This window comes from Raphanus sativus, chromosome 5, assembly GCF_000801105.2.
Source record: "Raphanus sativus cultivar WK10039 chromosome 5, ASM80110v3, whole genome shotgun sequence".
NCBI lineage: Eukaryota > Viridiplantae > Streptophyta > Magnoliopsida > Brassicales > Brassicaceae > Raphanus > Raphanus sativus.
This window is the reverse complement of record NC_079515.1, coordinates 24,274,023-24,297,261: the sequence shown is the minus strand read 5'-3', so window position 1 is coordinate 24,297,261 and position 23,239 is coordinate 24,274,023. Positions and strand designations below refer to the sequence as shown.

Genomic DNA, 23,239 nt, shown 5'->3' with positions numbered 1-23,239 from the left:
TCATGCATTTTAATAGAAAATATTTTAGCAAAAAAAAAAAAAAAACTTTACTTTTCAAAAGTAATATGTTTAACGTTTTTATTTGTAATATAGTTTACGAGTGTTTTATTTTACAGTTCCAAGGATATGGCCAATTTAGCATATAATTAACAAATAAATTAAATTGATATATAGGCTTTGCAAGTATAAATTTTACAGTTTATGCTATATATATATATATATATATTTTAAAGTAATAATATATATTCCGTTTGTTGAAACAACAAATTATTTTTTTTAAGTAATAATATATATTCCGTTTGTTGAAACAACAAATTAAAAACTAAAAGAATTATTTATAGAGAAATTGCCTGAAGTACATTAAGTCATATACCACTTTCTAAAGTTATAAAAGTCGTCAATACACAGCATAATGTAGATACCGATTCTTGGAAAATTATACAGCTCTATTTAATGAAATAATGCCAACACTATGGTACAATTTATTTTATAGTATATGAGAAGTGAAAGATACGTGTCACCTGGATGCATCTGCTAAGATCCAATCACGCATACGTAGCATATGTCAACGCCGGTGTCTCGCGTTCCACCTGCGACTCGCATGATTCCCACTTCGCTGACAACATCCAGTCAATTATTTTGCAATTTCCTGTTTGTGATATGAGTTTTGTCTCTTTGTTGTGAATAAATAGGTAATAAGAGGTCAAAACTTGCATGTCTATTTAAATTCCAGATGTTTTTGTTTAAACTAATGTGGTGGCAACATAATAACATGTTGTCAGAGAAAATAAAAGTTCAAAACATAATAATAGTCGTGTGCAAGATTAACATGCATTAATTTTCGATTATGCCCATAGTATTTGTGTAAACAAAATTCTAGAGATATCGACCTGCCGACCAAAATAGAGAAATCTGAAAGTCATAAAATCTAAATAAATGAATAATACTATCAACCATAGTCTGTTGGGTGGGTGCATAATTACTGTTTATACGTTGCTGTAATCCAGAATAATTCAAAGTCACACATGACTCGCACAAAACTTACAAGTAACAACACCATTACCTTTTTGAATCTTCAATCAATTTTTTTTTATAATGTTTGCCTATAAATGTCTTCACGTCACCTTCTTATCACATGAACTATCTATCACATGTTCCAAATATAGCCTTTAGATAGCAAACAACAACAGAAGAAGAGTATGGCCTTTAACATAACCGCCGTGAAAACCTCCTCTGACGGAGCGTGGCAAGGCGACAATCCCTTGAACTTCGCCTTTCCGTTACTCATCATCCAAACGGCGTTGATCGTCGCCGTCAGTCGCTCCCTCGCCGTCCTCTTCAAACCTCTCCGCCAACCTAAAGTCATCGCCGAGATAGTCGTAAGTAAAAACTACACTCTAGTCTAGCACACACTAATTAATTACAATTATGCCATCGCTCTTATTTACGAGTTTGCCATCATCCGTTTTTGAAGGGAGGGATCTTGTTAGGACCGTCTGCTCTAGGCAGAAACACGGCGTACATGCACCGTGTGTTCCCGACATGGAGCATGCCGATACTCGAGTCCGTCGCGAGCATAGGACTCCTCTTCTTCCTCTTCCTCGTCGGCCTCGAGCTCGACTTATCGTCCATCCGCCGCAGCGGCAAACGCGCTTTCGGGATCGCGGTCGCCGGAATCACGCTCCCGTTTCTCGCCGGCGTCGGAGTCGCCTTCGTGATCAGGAATACTCTCTACACCGCCGCGGATAGACCCGGATACGCCGAGTTCCTCGTTTTCATGGGGGTCGCTCTCTCCATCACGGCTTTCCCCGTGCTCGCGCGTATCTTAGCCGAGCTCAAGCTTCTGACGACGCGGATCGGAGAGACCGCGATGGCTGCTGCCGCTTTCAACGATGTGGCCGCGTGGATTCTGTTGGCTTTGGCGGTTGCGTTGGCGGGAAACGGGGAGGGCGGTGGGGAGAAGAAGAGTCCGTTGGTGTCGCTGTGGGTTTTGTTATCGGGTGTCGGGTTTGTTGTTTTTATGTTGGTTGTGATCCGACCCGGAATGAGATGGGTCGCAAAACGCGGATCTCCCGAGAACGACGTCGTGCAAGAGTCTTACGTGTGTTTGACTTTAGCTGGAGTCATGGTCTCCGGTTTCGTGACGGATCTAATCGGTATTCACTCGATTTTCGGCGCGTTTGTTTTCGGTTTGACTATACCGAAAGACGGAGAGTTCGGTCAGCGATTGATTGAACGGATTGAGGATTTTGTCTCCGGTTTACTCTTACCGCTTTATTTCGCCACGAGTGGGTTGAAAACTGACGTGGCGAAGATCAGAGGAGCTGAGTCGTTGGGGATGTTGGGCCTTGTCGTGGTTACGGCTTGCGCCGGAAAGATCGTAGGAACTTTTGCTGTGGCGGTAATGGTTAAAGTTCCTGCGAGAGAGGCTTTGACTCTTGGTTTCTTGATGAACACGAAAGGTTTGGTGGAGCTCATTGTACTCAATATAGGCAAGGAGAAAAAGGTTAGCTCCTGTTTGCGCTCTTCTAAAGTAATTAATAGTAGTTTCTTTTTCAGTTTTTAAGGTTCTTGTTTGCCCTTTAGTATAATATTATTAAGAACAAAACTATAACCTAGTAACATCATTTCGACATTTGGATCCTTGACGACTCATCGTTAATCATTAAAGGTTTTCTTGTATACGAACCGCATTTTTGCATATAAAACAAGACAGTGTTGTGATTTTTATCTAAAGGTACGTACGTGCGGTCGGTTGAGTTTGGTTTGGTTTAATTAGGTGCTAAACGACGAGACGTTTGCGATATTGGTGCTGATGGCACTCTTCACAACGTTCATTACGACGCCGACTGTAATGGCTATTTACAAACCGGCACGTGGCACCCACCGCAAACTAAAGGACTTGTCGTCGAACGAAGACTCCACCAAGGAAGAGCTTCGCATCCTCGCCTGCCTCCATGGTCCAGCCAATGTCTCATCCCTCATCTCTCTCGTCGAGTCCATACGAACCACCAAGGTTAGTTACCTTTGTTTATATCTATTTGTGTTTTACAATCTACATTTAAATCTATGCATGATCTGATGGTATCATTAATCAATAATAGTGAAATATATATGTTTATAACCCGCTCTGCCCTAAACATATACGATGCATGATAGATATATGTTTCCACGCTGACTTCCTTTATTACAATCACGATATAAAATTCAGTTCAGCTGCTTTCTTTAGAGAGGGGGTACTAATTTAGTTAATACCATATATATTTATTTTGGCAGATCCTGCGGCTAAAACTGTTCGTCATGCACCTCATGGAACTAACGGAAAGAACCTCGTCAATCATAACGGTGCAAAGAGCCCGTAAAAACGGATTACCTTCCGTCCACCGTTACCGTCGAGGCGAGAATCACAGCAGCGTCGTAGGAGGTTTCCAAGCCTATCGTCAATTAGGCCGAGTCGCTGTCCGTCCTATTACCGCAGTTTCTTCTTTACACACAATGCACGAGGACATATGCCACATGGCAGAGACCAAGAGGGTCACAATGATCATTTTACCTTTCCACAAACGATGGAACGTTGATCATGATCGTGGAGATGGAAACATAACCGAAAACGTCGGTCATGGTTGGAGACTAGTTAACCAGAGGGTTTTGAGAAATGCGCCGTGTTCGGTGGCGGTTCTTGTTGACCGTGGGCTTGGGTCTCTTGAGGCCCAAAGTTCAAGCCATGATGAGTCAAATGTGGTTAAAAGGGTTTGTGTGATTTTCTTTGGTGGGCCTGATGACCGTGAGGCTTTGGAGCTCAGCAGGAGGATGGCAGAGCATCCGGCTGTTAAAATTACCGTTGTTAGGTTTTTGGTGAGAGAGACGGTGAGGAGTAACGCCGTCACGTTACGACCGGCATTGTCTAAAGGCAAGGAGAAGTATTATACCTGCTTGACAACCAACGTGGATCCAGAAAAAGAAAAGGTATAGTTCTAATTTTGCTGGTTATGTGGTATTTTAGTACAAGTCATACATCCGCATTTCGATTTGGTTTTGGTTTTGGTTTTGGTTTGTTTTCAAAAAGAACATAACCAAACCGGGTTTTTAGGTCAACAAGGTGAGGTTTTTAATCTTTTATCTTCTTTTTGTTTGGCAACAAACAAAATCAGGAATTAGACGAAGGAGCATTAGAAGATTTCAAGAACAAATGGAAAGAGGTAGTGGAATACGATGAAAAGGAACCACCCAATATAATTCAAGAAATATTATCAATAGGACAAGGCAAAGACTTTGACCTCATATTGGTAGGAAGAGCGAGGTTGCCGTTGGCCGAGGTGGCTGCATTGGCTGAGCGTCGTCAGGCCGAACACCCCGAGTTAGGTCCTGTCGGGGACGTGCTTGCCTCTTCGATCAACCACATCATCCCATCAGTCCTTGTGGTTCAACAACATAACAAAGGTCATGTAGAGGAGATTGAGGTTTCCAAAATTGCTAAGGAGTCTTCTCAAAGTATTAATGGAGATGCAAATGTATGAATAAAAAAATTGATGTAGCTAGTTGAACATTACCTTGATGGTTAAAGTGGTAAGAATTGTAAGAGCAATCTACATATAACTAACCGTGATTATGCATCTTGTGAGATGTAACTTGTAAGCTACTATAGTGATTGTCAATAATGGACATGTATTAAAATTTGATTAATTATTGTACTGATGCGTATCATATTAAACTCGTAAGTAGTCAATGTATTGTACTGTGTTACAAAAAAAAAGTCAAATGTATTGTACTGATGCAATCTCGTTTGTCTAAATTACTCGGTTCCTTGTGGAGAAAGGAATTACTATGAAACCCTTATTTGGAAGGTCCCAAGTACTGTCTAGTAATATAAATTTAATAGCGATCATATAGTTTGGACCAGCAAAAGAAAAACAGCTAGACAAATGGTTGGTTCCACTCAGATTGACATTTTTTTGTGTATTTTCATGACCTTTTTGCAATAAGATTGATGAGTTCGGCTTAATATTAGATAACACGTGATTAAAGAGGTCCTAAAAACCACTAAGATGTATGCGTTGGCTTTACACGCAAGTGACAAGGAAAACAACATGATGCAAATGACAAACTACTAGGACACAGCTCAGCAGATTCAACCTTTTCGCAAAGTATCATTCCTGATCCATAATCTTTACAACTTGGAATTTAACTAAGCCACACACACTTTAATTTTAAAATAAAAAATAGATCTCACACGACATATTTTAACTTAATATAGAATTTTGATTGGTTCAGCAGTTTTGGAGTCTACTCATAAAACATAGAAAGTCCATTTTTTTTGTTCAATGTACTTATTATAGGATACATCATATCATAGAGATGATATAATGACAGTCTCGTTTATGCCTTGTTTGAGAGGCTGCGCCAGGAACCTCGCACGTGCCAAACACACGAACCCAACAACACATTTTATCAGCACGAGTTTGCGATTTGAATCATCAGATTATTCGGGAGCTCCGGGGAACCATGGCGGCGGCGAGACAGCTACGAACACTCCAATCCCAACCTGATAACAAAGTATGCGTCGACTGCGCTCAGAAGCATCCGCAGTGGGCGTCGGTCTCTTACGGAATCTTCATGTGCTTGGAGTGCTCGGGGAAGCACCGAGGACTAGGCGTACACATCTCCTTCGTCAGATCCGTCACCATGGACTCGTGGTCAGAGATCCAGATCAAGAAGATGCAAGCAGGAGGCAACGACCGGCTCAACAGCTTCCTCGCGCAGTACGGAATCCCCAAGGAGACGGATATCGTCTCCAAGTACAGTTCCAACGCCGCTACTGTGTATCGCGACCGGATCAAGGCGTTGGCGGAAGGTAGGGTTTGGAGTGATCCGCCGGTCGCTAAGGAAGCGGTTGGGGTGCATAAGAAGAAACCTCCGTTAAGTAACGGAGGATGGGATAACGAGCGATCTTCGACGGAGATGAGACGGAATCAATCGGAGAGTGATTTTAGGGGGTTGGGAGGAGGAGGAGGAGGTGCGCTGGGGAAGTCGAAGTCGTCGGAGGATATATACACGAGGTCGGAGCTTGAGGCTTCGGCTGCGGGGAAGGAGAGTTTCTTCGCGAGGAGAGTGGCGGAGAACGAGTTTAAGCCTGAAGGGCTTCCTCCTTCGCAGGGAGGCAAGTATGTAGGGTTTGGATCTAGCTCGGGTCCGGTACAGAGAAGTAATAATCAGCAGGAGAATGTTTTCTCCGTCGTATCTCAGGTGATTTGAGATGCTTTTTTTTTTGTTTCTGTTTGTTTCTTTGAATAGGATGATGATGATGATAATGTAGATGTGATGGGTTTAGGGCTTTGGAAGATTGTCTATGGTTGTTCAGACAGGAACCAAGGAGTTCACATCCAAGGTACTTGTAACACTTTCATTCTGTTTTTGATTTCATACGGTGCAATTCATAACATTTGATTTGGGCTCAGCATCGAGTTTGTGGTATCTATCTGTAGTCTCGTTGTCTAGTATATATGTTGGTTTACATAAGTTGCTGCTTAGCTTAGTCTCTCATCTCAGTGCCGTTTAACCCATTTTGGACATCTTTATATAAGAGTTTTTATGTCGTGTCTAGTGTAGATTCTTTATAACTCTGTATAGAATAATATCATGCTTGGATGCTCTCTATACGGTTCTTTGATTTATCTGGAGTCTCGTTAGCTGAGTATCTATGTTGATTTATTAAGTTGTTGGTTAGCTTAATCTCTCACCTAGGCGCCGGTTATCCATTTTCGACATAATAGATTTAGTGTTTGCACACATAAACGTAGGTTTTACTCGAGCACAAAGTGATTGATGATGTATTATTTAGCTATGAGAGACAGGGGTCTGATTAAACGACGTCGTCTCGTTTGAACTAAACTGACTTAGCTACCAGCCATTCCACATCATCGTTTTACCGTTACTGCCTGTCACAGACACTTAAAAAGTTTTTTATTCTTAGAAATTTGTTATTACATCATGTATCGGATATGGATATCGAATTGTTTTATGTATCAGTTAAACGATGCGACCCATAGTTAAGACACTAATTGGCCATTTTTTCCATAGTTTTGGTTAAGTGAAGTTAAAATCAGATAAAGAAACTAATTTTTGTTTGGGCAGGTGAAGGAAGGTGGGTATGATCACAAGGTGAGTGAAACTGTAAATGTAGTAGCGAGTAAGACAACAGAGATAGGACAGAGAACATGGGGGATCATGAAAGGAGTAATGGCAATTGCGTCACAGAAGGTCGGAGAGTACACTAAAGAAGGAACAACAAGCTGGAATCAGCGTAATGAAAATGAGAGCAATGGTTACTACCAGAACTTTGGAAATGGGAACAGAACAGCGAATCCCTCTGTTGGAGGAAGAGGGTCACAGTCATCATCAGGTGGTCATTACAACAGTTCTCACAAGTCAAATTCTTGGGACGATTGGGGAGAGAATGAAAGTAAGAAGAAGGAAGCAGATGGCTGGACCGGTTGGGATGATCCCAAAGATGATGGTTATTATCAAAGTGCCGGCGACAAGAAATCAGCTGGTCACAACGGGAAATCAGACACCGCTTGGACTGGTGGAGGTTTTCACTAAAGGTAAGCAATCAAGCTTTCAAGCTTATCTAGTGAAGCGTGGAGCTTTTGTCATATCGGTAATAACGCCAATACTGATGATTGCCTTAGACTGGTGATGGTGAATGCCGGTGTAAAGAAGTGTACAATTAATTGAAACATTTGTGAGATGCCAAAGAGAGTTCGAACAAATGTCTTATAAGTTGAAGAGAGTTCGAACAAATGTCTGTGTTTTTCTAGATTGGTCATCCATTACCAGACATGTCTGCATGTCTGTGTTTTTCTTCATAACTTAGCAGTTTCGTGATAGTTTTTTTGTGTGTAAGGAGTTGCATGTTTGTATAAGATCCATAATTTCAGATAGTCTTTCACTATTTTAATTTATTTTCAACTGGAAAGTGAGAACTCTTCTCAAAGGTATAAGCATCTTGACGGGAAGGTTCTCCTCTGCTGGCCACTGTGTCTAAAGACGCCACCATAAGTAGCATAAGCCCTCTGAGAATTTCACTTTATGTATCACCATGTTCACCTAGTGTCTCCTCCAGTGATATAGCGTGAAAAGAACTTCATCCTCAACATTAAACAAAGAAGAATCTCAGGCTCAACAAGAAAGTCCACTGCTTCACAGATTGGTCTGCCTCCATTACATAGCCCACGGGAAATAACTCTGTAAGAGACTGCGTCCGGTTGTTTTCCTTTTCCTAAACAATCCTTGAAATACGGGTTGTGAGTGTGCGGTGTCAAAACAATTCCTTTCATCTGAATAGACCTCGAAAGCTTATTTGCAACTTCACCTCTACCAGCTTTACGCAAACCCCTTATCGAGGTTCCATCAGTAACAATGTCTGGTTCGCACCCGTTTCAAGTCATGGTTTACACGATGTCCACAGCTTTCTCTGTGTCACATCCTCTGCAGAAATGTGTTAGAAGTTAACTACATGTGAACTAGTCAGCTTTCGTCTTCATCTGATCCATGAACCATGGATGAATGTGTTTATGTCACACATCTCATTGAATATCTCCCTTCTTCTCTAATCTTGTTGGCTTTGCAAAACCCGTCAATCAAAAGTGTTGCAAGTTATCACTAGTCTCCTCGCACAACCACTCAGTTCCATTTGCTTAACCATATTTAGAGCTTCATCCAACTTCCCTTCACAGCATTAGCTATCTATCTATCAATCAGCATATTGTAAGTAAACTCGTCAGGCTCACAAACATCCCTTGCTCCTCGTCTCTTCGAATAGCTCCATCACGATAAGCAGTGGGTAAAAATATTATCCACCTAAACTAGTTGTCCTACGCCAGTTAATTAAAAAAAAAAATTAGTTGTCGTAGTGAGAAAAAAAAATAATTGGCCTTCGTCATCATTTCTCTCTGTTTTCAAAGTTAAAAAAAAATAAAATGAGCGCTAATAAAAGCTCTCCTTCTGCTTCGTTGCCGCGTCGCACGTCATCTCTCTCTCTCTCTCTCACACTACTTTCCCCTCTAATCTTCACTCCCGAAACCCCAACCCTTATTCGCTGCCCCTTGCAAATCGTACTTCCGTATTCGTTTCGCAATCGATTGTTTCAAAATCACTTCCCGCAAATCTCGATTCTAGGGTTTCCGCCTCGTTCTGTTCTCACGAGTATTGATGTGAAACACATTCTATCTTCTCGAATGAATGCAATCGCGTGAGAGTTTGAGAATCTCTTAAAATGGGAGAAGAAGAAGAAGCAGTTTTCCCGGGAGACATGGCCGAAGAGAATCATCATCCATCATTGAAGAGACACCGTCGTCGTCTCTGCATCGAAGAGGTTTACTCAAACAAGAAACAAACATCATCAAACGATGACATTAACTCGGAAATATCGAACCCAGTGGATATCATCACTAGCCACGCTGCTGCTACATCGAGCTCAGGTGGTGGTCGCGTTGGGTCTTGTTCCGGGAGCGATTCCGAGACTACTAGTGGTGGTGGTGGGGTAACGTCTAGTTTCGTATTGGAGATTCCGAAGCATCTCAGCACAACGGGGATAACGAGAATCACGTTTAAGCTCAGTAAACCCCCAAAGGAGGAGGAGGAAGCTGCTTTATGTCATTTGCCGATGACCACCACTCAGGAGCGTGCCTCTTCCAATGTAGTTTCGAGGAAGAAAGTTAGCGACTTTGTATCTGATGTGAAGAAGCTGTTGTTGACTGGTATCATTAATGGTGCGAGGGTGAAGTACATTTCAAACTCACCTCTGGTTAGTTTTCTCTTCTTTGTTTGTGTGATATGGGTTTGGAATATTCTCATTTTGTTGCGATTATTTTGTGTTCTTATTATTGGTTTTAATGGTGGTCATTAGAGAGAGCTCGATGGGATAATTTACTCGGGTGGGTTTTTGTGTGGCTGTCCTGCGTGTAATTTCACCAAAGTAAGTTTGCGATTTTTTATAGTGTGTGTGGCTTCACTGCTTGCAGGTTTTAATCTTTGATAAAACTTGTGATATTTTGTTTTGTGGGAAGGTTCTAGGTGCCTGTGAGTTCGAGAAGCATGCCGGTAGAAAAACGAAGCATCCTAATATTCACATATTTTTGGAGAATGGAAGGTCGGTTTACAACGTAGTTCAAGAGCTCAAGACTGTTCCTGTTGATGTTCTTGACGAGGTGATAAGGAAAGTGACGGGTTCTGCTCTGAATGAGGAGGGCTTTCAGGCTTGGAAAGGTATCTAAATATTTAGTGGAATTTCCTGTCTTCTTTTACTTTCTGAAGATTTGTGTTCTAGGCCCACCCCAAAGGTCCATAGATTGACTGACTGTTCTGAAACATCGCTGACTACTTTCTCTTTTTCAGAAAGTCTCGAGCAGGAGGATAATAACATGGCTGAAGATGATTGGAATCATACCATGGATAATTCGTTTCAATCCCTTGTCAGGTACTTTGGCAGCCTACTTGTGTTATTACTTGTTCTGGAATTTGTCACGGATTTGTTGTATTTGGATCCTTTACTTATCTAGCTGTTCATTTTAATAAGACGCTTAACATGGTTAAAGTTACTCTTATGAAAGTTGCAGTTATCCTGGTTCTGGTCCATCTCTTGATGAGAGTCAAGTCTTTGCTCCATGTTATTTCCCAGATACCAACTATATTAGAAAGGAAGTATGTACAAAACCAAAATCAAAAAAGTACGTTCCTCTATCTTCTTGCTTTAGATATCTAATGTATTTGCTTAATGAAAATAGAAAATTTACTTGGTTGTTGATCCTGTAGGCGTACCTCTCATATGTTTGGTTTGGGTTACGAAAAGAAAGTTTCTAAAGGCGGCAGGTTTGTATTGCGTTTTTGAAACTCATTATTTGTGTCTCCCTGCTCACGCTCACTCTTAAGAATGCAATCCCTCGGTGATGATAAAAGTTGCAATCATATGTTTATAGGGACAATGATTTACACCGTTTGCTGTTTTTGCCAAATGGGCTACCAGATGGGACTGAACTGGCTTACTATTTTAAAGGAAAGGTTTGTTATCGTAAGCTTAATGCATTATTCTGTTTATTCTTAGTGCAGGCTTTTACTAACACTTGTTTTTTCTTACAGAATCTACTGCAGGGTTACAAACAAGGAAGTGGTATAGTATGTAGCTGCTGCGACCGAGTGGTAAAATGCTGGATGCTGTGATTATGTAAAATTGACCTTTATACATATTTTCATTTGTGTTTCTTAACAACAGATCAGCCCTTCACAATTTGAATCGCATGCTGGAATGGCTATTAGGCGACAACCGTGAGTTATCTAGTAACAATGTGTTTTTGCAATAGTGCCATAAGACATATGAAATATTTTTTGATTCTCTTGCAGTTATCATCATATCTGCATATCTTCCGGACTGTCATTGCATGACATAGCCCTGTCATTGGCGGATGGGCATGTCATTACAAGTGGTGAAAGTGATGACATGTGTTGTATTTGTTGCGTCGGTGGAGATTTGTTACTCTGTGCTGGATGTCCTCAAGCATTTCATACAGGTGGTGGACTTGCTCGTTCATTCTACTACCGTGAATATGCAACTTCTTGTTCCAAATTTTCTTACGAGACGATTTTCTAGATCAGCATTGCTTTCATAGAAGCTCCTGCTTGTTCTCTGATTCTAATAATTCATGACCCCTTTCATATGCAGCATGCTTGAAATTTCAATCTATGCCTGAAGGTAGTTGGTACTGCTCAAGCTGCAATGATCGACCTATCTCTAGTAAAACGGCCATTGCTACTGATCCTAATTTGAAACCCATAGTTATAAGACCGAGAAGAGTTGTTAAACCACCAGAAAGTGAAATTGGTGGTTGCGTGTTTTGCAGGTTAGCTGTATACCTTCATATAGTTTGAGTTAGTCATATATATGCGTCTTTCACCCTGCTAATTGATTCTACTCCCATCTCGTATAGGTCCCATGATTTTAGCGTTGGGAAATTTGACGATAGGACAATTATTCTCTGTGACCAGGTACTCTCTTGTTCCTGGTCTCTTTGATCCAAGTTTTTCTTTTAACAACTTGTGTCTTGTCTAATGGCCATTTGCCTCTTTTCTCTTGAAGTGTGAGAAAGAGTACCACGTAGGTTGTCTCAGGGAGAATGAGCTTTGTGATTTGAAAGTAAGTTCCGTAAGGTTGGCCTTACCTTTTCTATGTTGGCATGATCATTGAACCTATCTCAACTTTTTTTACTTAATGTTTCAGGGAATCCCCCAAGATAAGTGGTTCTGCTGTAGTGACTGCAGCAGGATTCACACGGCTCTTCAGAGTTCTGTTTCCCGTGGGTCACAAACTATTCCCACGCTTTTGTTAGACACAATAAGCAAAAAGTACAGAGAAAAAGGAATCTATAGGGACAATGGAGATACTGTGGAATGGATGATGCTTAGTGGGAAAAGTCGATGCCCAGAGCATGAACACTTGCTTTCACGAACGTCTACCATTTTCAGGGTATGCATTGACTTATATATATATATATATATATATGTGCTCCTATCATTTTTGAGTATTATCAGGCTTGTGAATTTACTTTATAAACACGTATATAGTAAACATGTTTGCCTTTATACTTCTCAGGAGTGTTTTGATCCTATAGTAGCAAAGTCTGGTCGTGATCTCATTCCTGTCATGGTCTACGGGTAAGATAAACTCAGTTCCAGTATCCCTGTTCATTCATATTTTGATAGTAGTTGATCGTTCATGCATTAAATTTTTACAGGAGAAATATATCAGGGCAGGAGTTTGGAGGAATGTACTGCTTGGTCTTGATGGTGAAGTATGGTTTGTTTGTGTCACCGATGCATTTATCTTACCACATCCGAATAGCTCGATATGGGATTCTAATTTGGTTCTTATTTTCGATGATGATGCATGCATGCATGTATAGCTCCCTTGTTGTATCTGCTGCGCTGCTTAGGATATTTGGTCAGAAAGTTGCGGAGCTTCCTATGGTAGCTACAATCCGAGAGTATCAAGGAAGGGTAAGCTTTTTATTTTGTACATGTCATTGTTTCTCTGCTGAGTCGGATTCGCTTTTGCTATATCCCTTCTCCTTCAATAACGAAACCGATTTGGCTATGGTGCTGTGTAGGGCTACTTTCAAGTGTTGTTTGCTTGCATTGAAAATCTTCTTTCGTCGCTGAGTGTTGAGAACTTGCTTCTCCCAGCAGCTCAAGAAGCTGAGTCTATCTGGACAAAGAAATTTGGCTTCACAAAGATGTCTGAACAGCAAGTACGTAAATACTTTTTTTTCCTGGCACAGTCCTTAATCTTTATTGTTTTAATGATACCTTTAAAGGCTCAACCGTTTGGCTACAGACAATGGTGAAAGAGGACTTAACAGATGGTGTTTTGTGTTTCTGTGCAGTTGCAGAAGTACCAGAGAGAAGTGCAACTTACAATCTTCAAGGGAACATCGATGCTGGAGAAGAAAGTGCCGACACTTTGTGAATCAATTCCACTCATCTGATATCATCCATCGTCCATCATCTCTATTGGAAGATTTTGTTTTCGAAGCTTCATCTGGATTTTTCTGGGTAGTTGGGCTTTTTTTCTTTCATCTTTCGAAACCAAGTTCTTGTTTTCTTTTTGCAGAAGGGTCATTTCTTGTGTACCTCTCTTGTTTTCTTTTGTACAAACTCTAACGAAAGAACATTAGACTTAGGGTTGACACAGGAGAGGTTTCAAACCTAGTGAATGTTTTGTACAACAGGAAGGAATTTAAAAAAAAAATGAAAACAAGTTGGTTCTTTCTGTTTCTAGTTTGCCACTCGTGGTTCACTATATACGTCGGTTTCGAAAAGGAATGACCACTTAAAGTAGGTTTTTGTGCTTTGCATTTTGGTAGCAACTAAGACGAGCACAAAGCCAAAAGATGAGACATATAACCGTTTGTTTTGTTTCAAAAATCATATCTAGCACACAACTATTTATTTAGCCAGCTTCACAAAACTAGTAGCAATTATTGTAACAACAAAACAAAATCCATTCCGTACAAATAACAAAAGTCGTTCTGTAATCCAGAGAAACGTCTTCACAGCAAAGAGCTTATTTATATATAGAGATAGGAGAAGAGAAATAGTAATAAAGTAGACGCACGTGCTCTGCCCATGCAAAAGACAAAATTCAAGAAGATGCGGCTGCGATAGGCACTTGTGTCGCCCATCCAAACTTATCACGACTGTGTTTGCTGCGAGAAGAAGACGACTTTTTGTCTTTGCTGCCACGGGATGATGATGATGAAGAACCAGTACTTCCCTTATGTCCTTTCTTTCCGTTCTTCTTCAAGCTATCTCTGCTCTTTGATTTCTGATGCTGATGTTTCTTGCTCCTCGTGTGAGAGACGATGGAAGGTGGAGGATCATACACATCTTCAGCCCATGACACCCTCAGCTTCTCGAGCGGCTTGCCATGCTTCTCTCGGCTGCCTTTAATGGCTGGAATGACAGTAGCCGCCGCCGCAGTCACCTGTCGTTGGTCACAAGAACACCAGTCAGAAGCAGCTAACATAAACAGGGAACCCAAGATCACAATCATATACTTCAACCAAAAATATCTATTGATAAAGCTCCAACAGCCACTGACACTCTTTTCCCATGTCTGAAATGTACTGTAATATTTTTAAGACAGTTAAAAATTCTTTAATCATACTATGTTTCATGCATCTACGACTACGAGTCTAAGACTACACTGTATTGGTTCTAAAATCTGTAAACATGTACCTAACATGGGGAAAGTGCTAATCACAAGCCTATAGATAAACTCAGACAGCAATAACCAATCCGAAGGATTGTACTACCTCTCTCAAATCGGAAAAAAAGAAAGGGATATCTCAAAATCATCAAGTCAGTTTTGTGAATTCTCCAGTCATATGTTATGTAAATGCTTCAGGCAGAGATGATTTTATAGTCCAAATCCTCCGCATTCTAGTACATCCACCCCTAAAGACTATATAAAAGAGTTGGTTGGCTCTAGACTAGTTTTAGAGTACGAGGAAACTTACACTCTCAGAGAAGATGACGACCTTGGCAAGGTTCTTGTCTTCTCCTTCATCATCGCAAGACTTGAGAGGTAAAGGCTCTGGGATCACCGGCGGTTTGGTGATGACTTTGGAATCTTCATTCAGATATTGGTGTATATTACCACTATCATCCCCATCAGACTCTTGAGCATCTTCAGATCCGGTAACAACGGAGACATGATTCGAGCCATTATTATTACAACATGTACTGGGGCTCGAAGCAGAGGCTGCATCTTTGAAATCCAACCCACCACCACAGACAGAGCTCATATCCAAAAACAGTAACTGCCAAGAAAGAACAATATCAAAAGTACTAAAACATCAGTAAAAAGATTCATATATATAGATAGATTAATACCTGGACTAGTAACCGAAACGTCAAAAACACACACCGAAAGAAAGATCACTGGCGAAACAATCTTCTTCTTCGATTAGTTTTTGAAACCGAGTGAGTACCAAACTAAGGCGGAGATGGAACAAAAAGGCAAGCAAAAGATCTAAAGAGAGAGAAACTAAAACAAAAGGAGCGAGAAACTTCAACTGAGATTACCACGCCAATCACTCTTTTCGAGAGGTTTCAAACGATTTGAAGAATGATAAAAAGTCAACGACGGAACCAAAGATATGAGTAACTCGGACCTCAGCCGCATTATATCTCTCTCTATTATTATGCTCTCTTCCAAACCCTACCAGACCAAACAGAAAAAAAAAACACCTAATCCAATCCAACAGAGCTTATCTAGGAATCAGTGGAGACAACAACCGCCTTGGGAACAATTAATCAATCAATCAATCAGGTGGGTAACATTAAAGCCGGATCATCGAAACCATAATAATCAGATCTTGACCATATCTAAGTATGAGATTCCCTAATACCCAGGACGCAAAAAAAGAGAGAGAAGAAGAAGCTAATTTGAGAAGAGGAGGAGGATTAACGTGGATGGATCTAACACCATTTTATAGCAGCAATATAAGAAAGGTCAAACAACAACATCTACGGCGAGAAAGACGTGGCCAATCTTATTATTAAAAAAACGAATTATACATTACACCATGGGCCCTAAAGCCCAGTGACATGATTTGTGTTTGTTCACACATCTTTATCCCATAACCTTTTTAGCATACATTACTGAAAATCGAGGAATCTGACTCTTACCTGATATTCGTTTGAAAGAACGTTTCAATTCAACTAATAATCAATTTATCTGTAGATGATACAAACAAATCCTTGCAAATTATGATTTGGGAGTAACGACATAGCAATTAATCTAAAAAAGGTTGCTGCTTCCCTCTTGTCCACTCTTTCTATCTTCTTCAGGTTTTCTTTGCTCTTCTATCTCTTTCCATTTCCTAATCGAGGGTGTAAGATAAGATGGCACGTTCAGCTTCCCAACGCACTTGCCTCGTTTCCCTAACACGCTTTTCAGTGGCTGTAAACAGAATTAACTACACTGCATCAGTTCTTGTGTATTAAAGTGACAACAGAGTCAATTAACAAAAACAGAGATACAGGCATTTTTGCGACTAGTTTTCTTTCTCGTGAGATTTCTCTGATCATTAATTTGGGATTTGCATAGTGAATTCTACGCTAACAAATGTGATTGTCATTTCTTCTGTCGGGACAATCGCTCTCCTTATGCATTTTTAATGTTCTGTCTACCGTTCAGCTTAAGACTAGGGCTGATTCTGTTTTGTTCCAACTTGCAACGAATTACTGGAACTCGATCTTGAGATACGATTATTCAGTAACTGTCGCATATCCAGTGTTAAGTACTCGATATCGAAATCAATTTGCTACACATCTTCCAACCAATCAATGTAAGGTTTAGCAATTCCCTCCGATGATCCAAAGAACCAAACAAATGACGAATTAACTGATTGATAAATAGATTGTTTTCAAGTATCATAAGATCTAATTAACATATTTAGTGGAAGAATTAACCCAAGATTCTAAGAATTTGAAAACAATTGAGGCCTTAATAAATCCAAAGAAGGCTGATATTCATTAACATAGAAAAACCTGTTCATTCAACCATCTCACTAACTGAATACAATCCAGAAACCAAAAGATCCAAGACAGAGAATCCATTATATATCTAAACATGCAAACCCAGATCGAAACGTAAATTAAAAAAAAAAAAAAAACGAAACCCTAAGTGCTTGTGAATTTGGTAACCGCCTTAGTCCCTTCAGAAACGGCGTGCTTCGCGAGCTCTCCCGGCAAAACGAGCCTGACCGCCGTCTGGATCTCCCTTGACGTGATCGTCGGCTTCTTGTTGTACCTCGCGAGCTTCGAAGATTCCTGGGCGAGTTTCTCGAAGATGTCGTTGATGAAACTGTTCATGATCCCCATGGCTTTCCCGGAGATTCCGATGTCGGGATGGACCTGCTTCAGGACCTTGAAGATGTAGATCTTGTACGTCTCCACGCTCTTCTTCGACTTCTTCTTCTTCTTGTCGCTTCCTCCTTCCTTCGAGATCTTCTTCTCCGCCTTTGGTCGTTTCTCCGCCGGGGCCTTCTCTGCTGGCTTCTTCTCCGCCGGTTTCTTCTCTGCCGCCTTGGGAGCCATTATCAATTGACTTTTTTTGAGAGATTGAGAGAGAATCGAATGTTTGTTGTGTGAGTTCGGTGAATGAGAAAAGTAATGTAGGAGCAGATTTATTATATAGAAGCCTGTGCTGATTCTTATTGGTTGTCTTCAGCTTCACGTGGATTCGTGACGTGGCGTAGATCGGGAGATTTTAAATTGACGGACGAGATTTTTCATAATCTATGCTTCTTTTTTTTTAAGCAAAGCTCATGGGCTCGATTCCTTTTCACTTTTCTGATGAACTTTTAATTAGAACCCATTAATTGGCCTTTTAATTACGCTGATGGATTTATACATTTTTGACATTCCTTAGATTTTGCTTGGGAGTGTTTACAATCTCGTCTCTTTCAGTGTCAAATTCACATTGTCATCGTTGTAGAAGAGCTGAAGTTACAATACGGCTGCATCAATATTGGGAAATGAGTGATTTTCAAGCTAAGAACATAAAATACACAAAACAAGGGAAAAGTTTAATGACCATAATCATGTAATTTTTGCTGGCTCTGTTCATCAAACATGTATTGTAAATTTGGATCAGAAACAACTTCAGGTGGTTGTTTTAAAGGAAACTGATTCACCCATGGGTTTACTGGTTTAAATAGAACAGAACAGAAGCCGTAAACCCCACCAACGCGTTATGTTTTGTTGTCCTCATCACTCCACACATCTTGAAATCTTCATGAGCAATGTAACATCTACTGCCAAGTCGCTCAAAGTAACACTTAGGCCCTGCCAATTCACATGAACCATGTAAAATGCAGTGATTGATTTAATTTTTTTTTGCGATATCCAAACTCAAAATTAACCAAGGTACAGTTGGAAATTAAAGCGAAACAAGACGAGTTTAATCTAACAGAGCTTGCAAGAAAAGTGATTATGACAAGCATATGAAAAAGTAAGAGCAAGACCTAGCACTACAAATAACCTGGAGTAGATTAGATCTAATGTTTCTTGCCATATAACTTCAATAGGAATGTATACATATATATATTTGGCATCATATGAAGATTTAAACAACATTGAGATTGTAAATAGCAGGAACTGACCAAACACTATACGGTTCCATTTTTTTTTTGGCCAGGACCCAGGACCCAGTGGATCAAATTTTTTTAAAAAAAGAAGAGTATTGTAAATATGTAGCTAACCAAACTGTATCCGTCTAATTACCAAACAAACAGTAAATATCATGCCAAACGAATAACCATTTTTATAATGATAGCCAACATTTGATCAACAAAAACAAATCACCTCAAAAACTTGAACCTGTCCTAACACTTGACTGATTGCACTCTAGGAATGCAGCTCATGCAGTCCTAACAGCATAAAAGACTACCTAAGACATTCCTACATGAAGCGACAGAACAGAGAATGGTCAAAAATCAAAATTCAAAGGCAGAGAGAGATATAAGAAACCAAACCTCGAGGAACCGATGTTGATGTTCCTGTGAATAACCCTGCCACGAGCATCATCACCTCCACCACCATCAATCAGCTCTCTCAGACCCAAATTCTCAACCTCCTCCTCCTCAGCCTCCTGTTTCGCTTCCTTCTTCTTGGGCAGCAACCTCTCGAAGTAATTACCGTAGATATACTCAGGTGTGTACCCATTCTCTTCATCGAAAAGCATGATTTGTCCGTGCCACTCCCACACACGATAATCCGACTCCTCGTCCTCATGGAACCCAACGCAGATGTGGAGCTCGTTAACCGTCACGGCCTGCCCTGAATTCGCCTTCAGAGAATCGATTCGACCCGAGACGATGACGCGGATCAGCTCCTTCTCCAGCCTGGCTTCTTCCCGATCGAGGCTGTTCCGAGAATCTCCGTCGTCGTCGTCATCGCCGTCGCTGTTGTCTAGGGATTGAGAGAGGAGGAGGTCGTCTAGGGATTGAGAGAGGAGAGGAGAAGAATTAGGGGGACGAATATGGAGGCGTCCGAGTAGGGTTTGGAGTAGAAAGTTATCCATGTTGCTGCTTCCATTGAAGGAGCTCATGGTGGTTACTCGCCAATCGATCTTCTTCCTCCTCCTCCTTGTTCGTCTTCCTTCTCGTCGAGGCCCGAGTGGTTTTAGAGGTCGGAAAGGGTTTTAGATTTAAACCGGTTATTTTTGGGTAAAAGTAAGGGTAGAATGGTAATAAGCACCCACTGTAAACGATACCAGTCTCACAACAAACATATCACTTGCGCTTACGCAGTACCGAAAAGTCTATATATAGTTCATTCTGCTTTGTTTTGGAATATGATCGATGAAGTCATGACAATAGAAGAATGAGGAGATATGCCTACAACAATGTTTCGACAGATATCCCAACTTAGCTGAGAAGCTCTACGTGGATCTTAAACAATAAAAAACGAGTAATGATCCTCAGCTACTTGAAACTAGCCAAGATTGGAGTAGAAGATTCAAAAGATATATTTCAGTTGACTAACCGAATATAAACTGATAAAGGCTTGAGTTATGCATGAACTCATAAACAAGAAAATATTGGTCTTGTAGTCTATAAACGATGTTCCGATGGAGTATGAGTAAAACACAATTTACCGTGGGTAAAAGGATACAGGTGAAGTGAAAAAGAACAACCAAAATGGGTAAAAAAATACCAACGTTCTTTAGTTTCTTTGATTTTTTTCGGCATCATACTACTGGATTCAACAAAAAGGACATACACAGATGAATATCCTTTGAACCCTAACATATATATGTAAGTATTTTTACTCTTTGTATACACTTCACATCTGTCAAGAAAACAAATGTGAAAATGCAGTTGTAAACGTTCTTTGTTGGTTGCTTGATGGTGAAAGAGATCACCGTCTCAAGGTTTCCATGACGTAATCGGCATAGAGATCCCTACATGTCGCAAAAAAAAAAAGAGTTATTAGTTAGCTATTCAATGAAACAACGTTACATTTATAAATGAAGTTTATATAACAGTCATTTTAAATTAAAAAAAAAGGACTTACATGGAATGCTGAACTGCTTCGTAGGCAGCGGTAGCAGGGAGGAAGTCGTTAACTGCGACTTCCTTGTTCTCGTTTTTCTTATCTGTGACAAGAATCCAAGAATATGTATGAGTCTCATATACGGATGGTGTGATGGCAGGTTTAGTTTTGATGCACCCCTAATTTTATATCCACCATAGACAAAATAAAGCTTGAAAGAAGATGAAGAAAGAACACTCACAGTCTTCAAAGAAACGGCGGATCTCAGCCAGACGATGGGGTGGAAGCTCCTTGATGTCATTGTAATGGCGATACTCTGGATCGTCAGCGCAGACAGCAATGATCTTGTCGTCTTTCTCACCCTTTTTAAAAGCATAAATAGAGCATATAGTCTCAATATCTTTTAGTGTTGTGAGAACATAAGATGACACATTGACATAAAAGGATGTTTAATGTTTTCAACCTGATCAATCATTGGCATAAGCCCAATAGCTTTGGCCCGGAGAAAGCATCCAGGGATCACCGGTTCCTGTAGAACAAAATACAATATGATTCACATGACATGTGTTTTCTATACTGGTCAAACAAAAGTTGTAAAACTGCTTTTCTAGTTCAGGTTCACCAGACGAAACTGATTACCGAGACACCTTTATTAGCCTAGCTCTCGCTAAATGTTCACTAACCGAGACTCAACATCTCTTAGGCTAGATACACTAGAGCCTATAGCTAAAAGTTGAGCTACTTCTACTGAACTTTTCAAAGCTTATAAGAAGCACAGATGAACGAATAAACAGCATGTGATGAATTATACAGGTCTCAACTTTTCACAGGCAAAAAAAAATAAAAAGAGAGAGATTACCTGCATAATGACAAGAACATCGATAGGGTCATTGTCCTCACAAAGGGTACGGGGAATGAACCCATAGTTGTGTGGGTACACGACTGATGAGTAAAGAATACGGTCAACCTGAAAACAGTATCCGATGTTTTAAACCTTGGCAAGGCTCTAATAGTGGAAAGGACAGCGAAAAAAAGTTATTGCAACGAAGTGAATACCTTGATGAGACCCGTAGTTTTGTCGAGTTCATACTTCACCTTGCTTCCTTTTCCTATCTCAACAACCTGCAATAATATCTCCCCTATGCTTTGTTAATGATTCCCAAAGAAATATCTCAACTAAACAGGTTTCCTATTCAGGCAATGAGATCATTATTATCATTCAACAGCCTCAATCCATATCTCAAGATAAAACCGATATAATTTCTATAGAAGCTGTGAACAAGCGCAGAGTTACTTTTTGAGACAGTTCCAACAAAAACTTATTAGTCCTTGGGGGCTTTTGCTGCATAAATGTCAAGAGCGTTGCCAACAGAAACTTACACAATTGAAGATTATTGGAGCTTCAGGTCCTATAAAACAAAGCAAATAAGAAGTGTAGAGTTAAATCATCTTAGAACCTGTACAAAAAAAGAAGAAGGAATTGTTACGTTATATAGCTGCATACCAATCTCAAGATCATGCCAAGGGTGTGCAGCAACTGATCTATGGGTCATGGACGAAAGTATCCTCTCGTTAAGAAGAGGAAGTGAAGCCTGTTTCTCAGCATAGCTCTTGGTAGCAGCAATCTCAATTGGTGGCGCCATTTCTGCAAACAAATACAAAATAATCAAACAGAAAACCGTGGAAACAAAATACGGATAAAGCATCTGTCCCAACACAAACAGATGTAAATAACATATATGTTCATCATGCGTTCGTTATATATACCAAAGATCTACACACCGTTATCCACCACAACTGAATACAAAACGCAATGCCTTGACACAGAGACACACAAGATACCAAAATATTTTACAAAGGAAAGTTACAGAGAAACGCTTTATACTTTGTTTTGCAGCAGTTCATGGATCCTTAGAAGTATTTTACCGACCTAACCGTTCTCAAACCCACCCAAAAAGACTCGATTTTTATACTAATAAAAAGTGAAAAACAGGGCACTCTCTCTTGAATCATGTTCACAGACTCGGCAATGGATATGGAGTTTCGATATCAAGAAATGAAAGTGAATCAATCGAAAGTTCGAGACTCAGCTCAGATCTACAGGCTATTAAACCTAGCAGCGGAAAGAATAAATATAACAGCAATCGTCGAATGTTTATCGCTAGTGGCTTATGCAAAAAGTCAGGTGAATCCATACCTGAGCGAGTCGATAAAATCTCACGAGCAAAGGGGTCGAACGAAGAGGAAACACGGAGGCACAGATCTCGAAAAGAACAAACTCAAGAAGCACAGATATAGAGAGAGAGGGAGGGGGAAAGCTAAAGGAGAATGTAGCTGTAACTATACGCGTTCCCGCTGCTATTTGAAGGCTCCTTTACAAAAAAAAAATATATATATTTTAATAAAAAGCATAAATAAACCAGAAGAAAAACTTTATTATATTAAAAAAGATCTCTTTAATTTCGGAAATTAAATCGAGACGAATATGTCTTGAAAGGAAAGTGTACACGTGTTAAGAGATTACTGGATGAATTGAGAGAGACATAGACGGAGCTCCTAACGACCGTGGGGTCAAGACGTCAGGGTAAGGTCGCTACACGTTTAACGTAAGAGTGAATTCGAA

At 40.3% G+C, this 23,239-nt stretch overlaps 7 protein-coding genes across 9 annotated transcripts; 3 read left to right on the top strand and 4 right to left on the bottom strand.

Moving 5' to 3' along the window:
* The first annotated feature begins 1,049 nt into the window (after positions 1-1,049).
* LOC108860287 (cation/H(+) antiporter 20) lies at positions 1,050-4,711 on the top strand. The gene is made up of 5 exons (XM_018634186.2): positions 1,050-1,379; positions 1,475-2,506; positions 2,780-3,016; positions 3,277-3,966; positions 4,152-4,711. Exons 1-5 carry the CDS (start codon positions 1,200-1,202, stop codon positions 4,515-4,517), a joined length of 2,505 nt encoding a protein of 834 aa, XP_018489688.1. The 5' UTR covers positions 1,050-1,199; the 3' UTR covers positions 4,518-4,711.
* Positions 4,712-5,363: 652 nt separating this feature from the next.
* Positions 5,364-7,951, top strand: LOC108856303 (probable ADP-ribosylation factor GTPase-activating protein AGD6). The gene is made up of 3 exons (XM_018630076.2): positions 5,364-6,243; positions 6,329-6,385; positions 7,132-7,951. Exons 1-3 carry the CDS (start codon positions 5,503-5,505, stop codon positions 7,597-7,599), a joined length of 1,266 nt encoding a protein of 421 aa, XP_018485578.1. The 5' UTR covers positions 5,364-5,502; the 3' UTR covers positions 7,600-7,951.
* Positions 7,952-8,974: 1,023 nt separating this feature from the next.
* LOC108856853 (uncharacterized) lies at positions 8,975-13,815 on the top strand. Of its 3 annotated transcripts, none has more exons than XM_018630751.2 (19): positions 8,987-9,805; positions 9,908-9,976; positions 10,068-10,266; positions 10,396-10,477; positions 10,617-10,727; positions 10,813-10,869; positions 10,977-11,058; positions 11,137-11,196; positions 11,270-11,322; positions 11,398-11,564; positions 11,717-11,894; positions 11,982-12,039; positions 12,131-12,187; positions 12,272-12,517; positions 12,644-12,705; positions 12,786-12,842; positions 12,954-13,047; positions 13,158-13,298; positions 13,434-13,815. In XM_018630751.2, the coding sequence occupies exons 1-19, from the start codon at positions 9,275-9,277 to the stop codon at positions 13,533-13,535; spliced, it is 2,406 nt and encodes an 801-aa protein (XP_018486253.1). In that variant the 5' UTR covers positions 8,987-9,274; the 3' UTR covers positions 13,536-13,815. The 3 variants fall into 3 exon arrangements, with proteins under 3 accessions (XP_018486254.1, XP_018486253.1, XP_018486252.1); XM_018630750.2 differs by having other exon boundaries at positions 10,611-10,727; XM_018630752.2 differs by lacking the exon at positions 13,434-13,815 and having other exon boundaries at positions 8,975-9,805; positions 10,611-10,727; positions 12,786-12,847; positions 13,158-13,297.
* Positions 13,816-13,979: 164 nt separating this feature from the next.
* On the bottom strand, positions 13,980-16,063 carry LOC108805398 (uncharacterized). The gene is made up of 3 exons (XM_018577435.2): positions 15,445-16,063; positions 15,069-15,371; positions 13,980-14,533 (listed from the first exon to the last, which is right to left on the bottom strand). The coding sequence occupies exons 2-3, from the start codon at positions 15,354-15,356 to the stop codon at positions 14,192-14,194; spliced, it is 630 nt and encodes a 209-aa protein (XP_018432937.1). The 5' UTR covers positions 15,357-15,371; positions 15,445-16,063; the 3' UTR covers positions 13,980-14,191.
* Positions 16,064-17,091: 1,028 nt separating this feature from the next.
* LOC108856285 (histone H2B.8) lies at positions 17,092-17,730 on the bottom strand. Its single transcript, XM_018630055.2, has one exon. The coding sequence runs from the start codon at positions 17,653-17,655 to the stop codon at positions 17,239-17,241; it is 417 nt and encodes a 138-aa protein (XP_018485557.1). The 5' UTR covers positions 17,656-17,730; the 3' UTR covers positions 17,092-17,238.
* Positions 17,731-18,064: 334 nt separating this feature from the next.
* Positions 18,065-19,834, bottom strand: LOC108856284 (uncharacterized). The gene is made up of 2 exons (XM_018630054.2): positions 19,095-19,834; positions 18,065-18,405 (listed from the first exon to the last, which is right to left on the bottom strand). The coding sequence occupies exons 1-2, from the start codon at positions 19,667-19,669 to the stop codon at positions 18,399-18,401; spliced, it is 582 nt and encodes a 193-aa protein (XP_018485556.1). The 5' UTR covers positions 19,670-19,834; the 3' UTR covers positions 18,065-18,398.
* Positions 19,835-20,238: 404 nt separating this feature from the next.
* On the bottom strand, positions 20,239-22,994 carry LOC108857097 (soluble inorganic pyrophosphatase 4). The gene is made up of 9 exons (XM_018631028.2): positions 22,814-22,994; positions 22,121-22,261; positions 21,997-22,025; positions 21,673-21,738; positions 21,476-21,583; positions 21,080-21,145; positions 20,858-20,978; positions 20,638-20,719; positions 20,239-20,524 (listed from the first exon to the last, which is right to left on the bottom strand). Exons 2-9 carry the CDS (start codon positions 22,257-22,259, stop codon positions 20,482-20,484), a joined length of 654 nt encoding a protein of 217 aa, XP_018486530.1. The 5' UTR covers positions 22,260-22,261; positions 22,814-22,994; the 3' UTR covers positions 20,239-20,481.
* Positions 22,995-23,239: the final 245 nt, after the last annotated feature.

What these genes read in the sequence shown, in the direction of transcription:
- LOC108860287 (XM_018634186.2), top strand. Translation starts at nt 1,200, where the DNA reads ATGGCCTTTAACATAACCGCCGTGAAAACCTCCTCTGACGGAGCGTGG. An exon ending in AAGTCATCGCCGAGATAGTC is followed by an intron (nt 1,380 to 1,474) that starts GTAAGTAAAAAC and finishes CCGTTTTTGAAG; the next exon opens with GGAGGGATCTTGTTAGGACC. An exon ending in TGGATCCAGAAAAAGAAAAG is followed by an intron (nt 3,967 to 4,151) that starts GTATAGTTCTAA and finishes AAACAAAATCAG; the next exon opens with GAATTAGACGAAGGAGCATT.
- LOC108856303 (XM_018630076.2), top strand. Translation starts at nt 5,503, where the DNA reads ATGGCGGCGGCGAGACAGCTACGAACACTCCAATCCCAACCTGATAAC. An exon ending in TTTTCTCCGTCGTATCTCAG is followed by an intron (nt 6,244 to 6,328) that starts GTGATTTGAGAT and finishes TGATGGGTTTAG; the next exon opens with GGCTTTGGAAGATTGTCTAT. An exon ending in CCAAGGAGTTCACATCCAAG is followed by an intron (nt 6,386 to 7,131) that starts GTACTTGTAACA and finishes TTGTTTGGGCAG; the next exon opens with GTGAAGGAAGGTGGGTATGA.
- LOC108856853 (XM_018630750.2), top strand. Translation starts at nt 9,275, where the DNA reads ATGGGAGAAGAAGAAGAAGCAGTTTTCCCGGGAGACATGGCCGAAGAG. An exon ending in TCGTTTCAATCCCTTGTCAG is followed by an intron (nt 10,478 to 10,610) that starts GTACTTTGGCAG and finishes CTCTTATGAAAG; the next exon opens with TTGCAGTTATCCTGGTTCTG. An exon ending in CAATTATTCTCTGTGACCAG is followed by an intron (nt 12,040 to 12,130) that starts GTACTCTCTTGT and finishes TTTCTCTTGAAG; the next exon opens with TGTGAGAAAGAGTACCACGT.
- LOC108805398 (XM_018577435.2), bottom strand. Translation starts at nt 15,356, where the DNA reads ATGAGCTCTGTCTGTGGTGGTGGGTTGGATTTCAAAGATGCAGCCTCT. An exon ending in TCGTCATCTTCTCTGAGAGT is followed by an intron (nt 14,534 to 15,068) that starts GTAAGTTTCCTC and finishes GACCAACGACAG; the next exon opens with GTGACTGCGGCGGCGGCTAC.
- LOC108856285 (XM_018630055.2), bottom strand. Translation starts at nt 17,655, where the DNA reads ATGGCTCCCAAGGCGGCAGAGAAGAAACCGGCGGAGAAGAAGCCAGCA.
- LOC108856284 (XM_018630054.2), bottom strand. Translation starts at nt 19,669, where the DNA reads ATGAGCTCCTTCAATGGAAGCAGCAACATGGATAACTTTCTACTCCAA.
- LOC108857097 (XM_018631028.2), bottom strand. Translation starts at nt 22,259, where the DNA reads ATGGCGCCACCAATTGAGATTGCTGCTACCAAGAGCTATGCTGAGAAA. An exon ending in ATGTTCTTGTCATTATGCAG is followed by an intron (nt 21,146 to 21,475) that starts GTAATCTCTCTC and finishes TTTGTTCTACAG; the next exon opens with GAACCGGTGATCCCTGGATG. An exon ending in GAAGCAGTTCAGCATTCCAT is followed by an intron (nt 20,525 to 20,637) that starts GTAAGTCCTTTT and finishes TGCGACATGTAG; the next exon opens with GGATCTCTATGCCGATTACG.